Source organism: Macadamia integrifolia, chromosome 6, assembly GCF_013358625.1.
Source record: "Macadamia integrifolia cultivar HAES 741 chromosome 6, SCU_Mint_v3, whole genome shotgun sequence".
In the NCBI taxonomy this organism is placed as follows: domain Eukaryota; kingdom Viridiplantae; phylum Streptophyta; class Magnoliopsida; order Proteales; family Proteaceae; genus Macadamia; species Macadamia integrifolia.
This window is the reverse complement of record NC_056562.1, coordinates 33,260,246-33,267,547: the sequence shown is the minus strand read 5'-3', so window position 1 is coordinate 33,267,547 and position 7,302 is coordinate 33,260,246. Positions and strand designations below refer to the sequence as shown.

The 7,302-nt window shown below is 37.5% G+C and overlaps 1 protein-coding gene across 1 annotated transcript; it reads left to right on the top strand.

Moving 5' to 3' along the window:
• LOC122082794 lies at nucleotides 1–6,812 on the top strand. The gene is given in 15 exon segments (XM_042650569.1): nucleotides 1–271; nucleotides 515–610; nucleotides 703–904; nucleotides 1,121–1,195; nucleotides 1,322–1,423; nucleotides 1,627–1,655; nucleotides 1,952–2,065; nucleotides 2,647–2,761; nucleotides 2,915–3,086; nucleotides 3,088–3,097; nucleotides 3,176–3,292; nucleotides 4,208–4,288; nucleotides 4,501–4,739; nucleotides 5,456–5,495; nucleotides 5,777–6,812. Coding segments are annotated over 14 exon segments (1,920 nt in total). The 5' UTR covers nucleotides 1–271; nucleotides 515–562; the 3' UTR covers nucleotides 6,353–6,812.
• Nucleotides 6,813–7,302: the final 490 nt, after the last annotated feature.

The following is a 7,302-nucleotide window of genomic DNA, read 5'->3' as shown; positions in this document are numbered from 1 at the left end:
AATCGCCTGCACGGCTGCATCGATACAGTGAGCATTGGGAAACTGGGCGTGCCCAGATGTTTTCAGTCGTCCGATGCTTTCCGCATCTCTCTGCATGATGCAGAGCATGTGAACTAGGAGCGGTGCGAACAGGAGCGTTTTTTCCCGACCAGGCAGCATGAGTGAATGACCAACTGGCGGATGAAAACTTTCACCTAACGGTGATGATTGGCACGATCATCCGGCCAATCCTCTCAAGAGGATGATATATTGTTCGAATCCCAATTTCCAAGTAAGTTTTGTATTTGTTAGTTGATTTTAGTTCTTATCATTCCAGAATATATGAACAGTTCAATCCAACAGTAACTCAGCTGATAGGCCAACGAGAGATTTTCCGTCTACCTCAATCAATTCTAGTTGCAGAGATTACTGAATTTTAATTACCGATCTGTCAAACTAAGTTATAAACCAGACAATAATCTATAAGGTTGTCTTTATGATTTTATTTTTAATGGTTATTGGTTTGTTACAGTAGAGGTTCACCTGCACTAGGGATTCATAGCTCAAGGGGATTTTTGAGGTCATGGAACTCGAGCAGAATGATGGCGCATATAGTTGTGAGATCAGACTGGTTAGTTAGCTTAATTTGTCTTGCATGATATAAAATTGGTCCGAAGAAATTATGAAAAATACTAATTGGAATAGCACAAGGACTAATTGCAGAGGGAGAATCCTCAGAGGCGCAAGGATAAAGTTGTTATTGGCTGTGGAGCTGGTTTTGGAGGTGACAGACCATTTGCGGCTCTCAAGCTTCTTCAGAGAGTAGAAGGGTTAGACTATCTAGTACTTGAATGCCTGGCAGAGCGGACACTGGCTGATCGTTACCAACTTATGGTATCTGGTGAAGATGGTTATGATTCTCGAAGTATGCTGTTTCCTTTGTTTCATAACCTGACTCTCCTTTGATTTTGTCTCTCTGTTTTAAAGTAGTTATTTCCCCTCCTTGCATTGTATCCCAAACTTGTTTTCACAATTAAACTAGCAATTTTCCGTTTCATCTGCACTTCCAGTGTATATCATCATTATTCTGCAATCTGAAATCATCTTGTTTGTGTTGTCCTGCCCTTCAATGGTTGTGCAGTTTCGGAGTGGATGTCCTTGCTTCTACCTTTGGCTGTGGAAAGGGGAACTTGTATAATTACGAACATGGGTGCAAGTAAGAACCCAACAACATCAAATCAATAAGCAATCTGCAAAAAAGTTCTGTTTTAATATTGATGGACCTGTTTACACTGACTTGCTGTATTTTGTTTGTCAATGCATAAAATCTAATTGTGGAAAGTGGACCCACTTGGTGCACAGAAAATTGTCTCCAATATAGCCACAAATTTGGGGCTTCATTTAACTGTGGCTGTGGCATATGAGGTTGCCCTAACAAAATCAGGTAACCCCTTATGTTCCATGAAGAATATTTTCTCTTGTCTGTAAAGTGGAACTGTGCACCAACTAGCACTTGTTGATGTCATTATTAGTAACTCAGATGATATATTTGAATTCTGTATACAATTTAATTATGTCGCTTTCTTGTTATACAACAACATTTTAAGGCTTACAAATTGTTCTTTTCACTTTGTTCATATATTTCAGGCTCAAGGTCCTTGGTTGGCTCAGAAGGTGTAAGAATTTTGTACTCTTCAACATAATTATTCATAACACTTCATATTCTTCTAGTCACTCTGTGTTTAATTAGTCAGATGCATATCAATGACTTTCCAAAATTACAACTTGCACTACACAAGCAGCGAAGCAGGTATTGTACCCATGCATGCGCATGTAACTTATTTATGGAGAAATTGTTAAGGGCATGGACACTTTTTATTTTTCTAAATAACTTGTACAATGTAATATGAATTTGATCATATATTTTTCTGTATTATGAAGTTGATCCCAATATTCTTTTTTATGCGTTTAGGGTGCCAGCACATATTTAGGAGCAGCTCCCATTGTCCAATGTCTAGTGAAGTACCAACCACATGTTATAATTACATCACGGGTTGCTGATGCAGCATTATTCTTAGGCCCAATGGTATGGAATCCATTTTTAGTAATCCTATGGTGCTTTTGATAATATAGAAGATTACACTATATTTTTGGGTCAGGTGTACATGTGTAGCATTGTTGTTTTCCTGTCGCATAATTTCAGGATTTAATCATCTTGATGACATTATTGGTTACTAATACCAAGACCTGATTATGAAATTATTATGCTACTTGTGAAAGATGACATTATTAATATTTGAATAAGAAAAGAGTGGAGGATTATTAATGTATGATTAATGTATGTGAGAAACAGATGCTATAGGAGGTTTCTGATAGTTTCAGGATATTAAGATGTGTACATTAAATAAAGGTGGATATGAATATAAATGTACCATGGGAGGCTGTAACCATTGGTGCTCTCAAAAAATAGAGAAAGGATGTATGTGGGCAATGGGCATTTCTTTCTGTAACAAAATGGGTATGATTATTGAAAAATATTGTGTATTGCATTTTCAATTATATTTGGTTCCTCCATATGGACCATATGTGTAGACTGTCATGCAGTTAGTCAATTTTATTTACATTTGAGAGTTTATTTAAATTATCTATTCATAATAATTTTTTTAGGTCTATGAACTAGGGTGGAATTGGAATGACTTAGAGTTTCTGGCACAAGGATCTCTTGCTGGCCATCTTCTGGAGTGTGGCTGTCAACTCACAGGAGGATACTTCATGCATCCAGGTGAATGTTTACATAAACGTTGCCTTTGCACAACTTTGTACTAGGTTGTGAATTTTCTAATGTTGACTGTTCTTTTTTTTTTTTTTTCATTTCACTCTTTTTGCGGAAGTTGGTTTTGATTGAAATTAACTGTCATATGTAATAACATTGCAGGGGATGAGTACCGAGACCTATCATTTGAGCTTCTTTTAGATTTATCACTTCCTTTTGCTGAAGTTGATTTTAATGGAAGTGTATGTGTAGCAAAGGCAGAAGGCAGTGGAGGGGTTTTGAATTTTAGTACTTGTGCTCAACAACTTCTCTATGAGATTGGAGATCCAGCCTATGCCTGATGTGGTAGGCCTGCATATTGAGTCATCTTATACTCTAGAGCCTAGTTCCAAAACAATATTGACATTCTTTCCATAATAGCAGGTTTTAGATTTTGGAAATGTTTCTTTCCATTCAATATCGAGAGACAAAGTTGCTTGTCTTGGTGCAAAACCATCTGTTCATTGCATCCCGGATAAACTTTTGAAGTTAGTTCCAAAGGTAAGATCCTATTTGCATAATTTATGTCCACTAGAAAAAATTGAAGCAGAAAATAAGAGATCCACTTCCAATGTTGTCACAACTTTTAGCGTCTTAGTCTAGTTAAAATTTAACAGGCCTTGGGCTGCACTGTCTACTTCAGTGCTAACTGCTAACCATGGTTTCAAGCATCAGGATCGGATTCTGCAACCTGATGGAGTCAACTCAGGAATCAGGATCAGTGGAGCTTGATCCACCAATACGATACCAGTCCCCTTAAAAATCTCCTGACCAGGTGTGTTAACCCTGTTTACCACCAATACTCAGCCAGGATCAACCAAACTCTGCCAAACCAACTTGTGATTGGCAGAATGGAATCCGTCCCAGTCCTGAATCCTGAGTTTTGAATACTTGGTGCTAATCTAAAGTTTTTATAGGAATGAGCAATTGCATGATCCCTTATAAATGGATTTGTAGCTTCCTGAGTTTAATACGTCCTTGTCCCTCTCCCATTCAGTGCGAAAGATTCAGGTGGTTTGGTCATTAAATCAATGGGGCTGTAGTGATGCGACAATGTCCTTTTGATTTGTTGTCATTGGCTTGAATTCCTACCCAGTGTGCTTCGTAAGGCCATCTTGTTGTACTATTTCCATATGGGGGAAAATCTCTTGGATAATTTTTGGTCTGCTTAAATGAATCCTAATCTATAATTCCAGAATCTTTTATTAACGCAAACACTTGATCATTTTATCACCACTTCTTCTGAAGTATTTTGGTCTCATATCGTCTTTTAAGAACTTTAAACTGCTCCATATCACTCTTAATTAGTGCATTAGGTATTTATTGTCATGGCTGAACCATCTTAGGTGATTTTTCATTATTTTGTCGTCCATGAGTGCCACTTGCTAATTCTCTCAAATACATTGATATCCTCAGGATTATGGATGGAAAGGCTGGGGAGAGATATCATATGGAGGATATGGATGTGTAAAACGTGCTAAGGCAGCTGAGTTTCTGGTAAGTTAAACCTTTACAATTTTCATATCTGTGCCAAATGCCAACGATAGATGTATAAGGGAATTTCAGTACTTACGTACCCTGTGGTTGCATTTTCGTAATTATTACATTACTTTTGAGAAATTAGTCATCACTCATCAACAAGACTGGGCATTTTATTCTTAAATTTGATTTTATTTTTGTAGTGATAGATCTCTCTCTCATTTCATCAGGTTAGGTCATGGATGGAAGAAGTACTTTCTGGTGTTAATGATCGTATTGTTTCCTATATTATAGGACTTGATAGCCTGAAAACAACCAACATCGGTGAAGCCAAATTGTTGGAACGAGACTGTGAAGACATAAGGCTACGCATGGATGGACTGTTTGAGCAGAAGGAGCATGCAGTTCAGTTTGCAAAAGAGTTCACTGCCTTATATACAAATGGACCAGCTGGTGGTGGTGGGATTAGGTTAATTTCTTACTGGCTTTTGAATGTCTTTATTTCAAAATTGATGACTGTGAGAGTCGTGCATTAAAGTTGTTACAATGTAGTTGATATTTTATGTTACAAAATGACATTGTTAGATTAGGAAAAGTTGGGAAATATTTTTTTAGATAAAACTATGAAAGTTGTTAGCATTTACCCCCAAAAAAGCATACAAACAAACAAACAAACAAACAAACAAAAGAAGGAAAAGAAAAGTATAAAATATTATAATGGAGGCATCTTGGCATTGTTCGAGAACTATTATAATGGTTAAACTGTTTGTTGTCTACTATATATGACTCTTTTAAGAAGGATAGCAATGACCAATGGCAGCTGTCAGCCTGTCACCGAAGTCACTATGGCTGTCAAGATCCATGAAGTTGTAAGCTAAGGTTATGCCGTGCATGTCGGTTTTCCATTGTTTAAGCATAACTGCATGCTGTGTATCTTATTACATTACGTGTTTTCTTCCTTGAGTGGTTTCAACTTCAAATGGTTGCGAAGTCTTCTAGTCGATCAACTTCTCTGAATCATGGGGTGTTTTTTAGAGACTTATGACTCTAATTGATTACTATCTATCTTTTTTCTTCTCTCTTACTGACTAGAGTAGCTTATGCTTAAACTTTCAATTTTCCCCTTTAGGTTCTGTTTTGAATTTTGAAACAATTTCATGATTCCTTGTTGTTCGCTAAATGCAGCACAGGGCACAAGAAAGAGATAATTCTTGAAAAAGAACTGGTATGGCTTACTCATCTTAATTAATATTTCCTCTGGGACATGAACAGGTTTCTCCTGTCTTTGGTCAACTTAACCTGTAATTTGAATTTTAACGGATGAATAAAACACATTCCTTCAATGATTTGTTTTAAATTTTTATGTTTCAATACCTATTTTGTTAAGATCCAGTCATGATTGAATCTATACTTTTATTCCTAGTTTGTGCTTTTAAACACAAACCATACCTGCAGCATCTAGTCCAAGAGAGGAAATTCTGAAGAAAGAGTTGGTTTGTCATTCAGGTTGGACGTGAATCTGTGCTGTGGAAAACCGGGGCTGAAGTCACTGAAGTTATGGACTCAAGCCAGGAGACCAGCCCAAGAGTGAAAGACCATAGTTCACATGGGACACACTTGCAAACAAGCAGGGAGAAAAATGCATTTGGTGTTCCTATGGAGTTGCCATCACTAGAAGTTGAAGTTGCTCCTGCTCCAGCAGGCCAAAGGATTCCACTTCATCATGTAGCACATAGCCGGGCTGGAGATAAGGGAAATGACTTGAATTTCTCCCTTATACCACATTTCCCTTCAGACGTTGAGAGGCTGAAGAAGGTAATAACACCCGAATGGGTGAAGCAAGTGATCTCAAGTCTTTTAGATATGTCTTCCTTTTGTGATCCTGATGCCATCAAGAAGAGAAACAGTTGGGTTAATGAACACGTGAAAGTGGAGATATATGAAGTCAAGGGAATCCAATCTTTGAATGTCATGGTCCGAAACATTCTTGATGGTGGTGTCAATTGTTCTCGGAGGATTGACCGTCATGGCAAGACAATATCGGATCTCATATTGTGCCAGCAAGTTGTGTTGCCTCTATGATTGTGCTGTGCAAGGTATCATTATTGCTATAGAAATACTATTCTAAGAGGTGCTCTGCATTTTTCATGCAACATAAGTTTGAGAGTCAATAATTTGTGTAAATAAGAAAAAAATAAACAAGATTTTTTGAGAGCTGAATACTGCATAAGTGTGGGTACAAGAAACTTGGAGTTCTCGTCTTCAGGCTCCATAAAGTTGCAAATGAAGGGAAGGGCAGGGCAGTGAAATCATTTTTAAAAAGAAAATGAAAACTTTTGTGATCATGATTGTGTAACTACCTTAAACTCTTACTAAATGTGGTAATCATACTTTTCAAATGGAACTATAGCTTTACTTCTTAAAACCAAGGAATTTGATTGCCAGACTTGGAATGATTTCGAGTTTGTTACACAATCCTTTTTGTAATAATTACGAAGGTTTCCCTTCTAGTATTGATTTGATTTTAGTTCTTTTCTCTTTATTCCTTTGCTACAGGATGGGGTCTCAATGTTTCTCTAGTCTGCTAATTCTGTTGGTTTGTGACTGTTAAACTGCCCACAGTAAGAAAAGTAGAGGGGCTTTTGTATTTTTCTGGAGTCAAATGAATGGTTCTACTTCAGTTTGATCATGTCTATGACATCACATTGATGAAGAAACTAGGCCACTTTACTGAAGGCCTTTTCAATCCATGGTCCATTATAGTCGTGGACCACCTTTTGTATTGGTCCCCAGCTCTATAATAAATCAATTTCAATGCATTGTTCTTATCAGTGCTTATTCAAGGAATCAAAGCTGACATGAATGAAGACAAATTGAAACCTGGAACGGTTCTAAGTGTTTGACCAATCCCTGAGAATCCAAATGCCGTTCACTGATTGGGTTGAGCTCCAAGAGGCGCCAACCTCTGTTGAGGGGGTGGACAAAGTGACGACAGAAGTTTTGAACCCAAGACCTCCTGGGAGCCTATACCC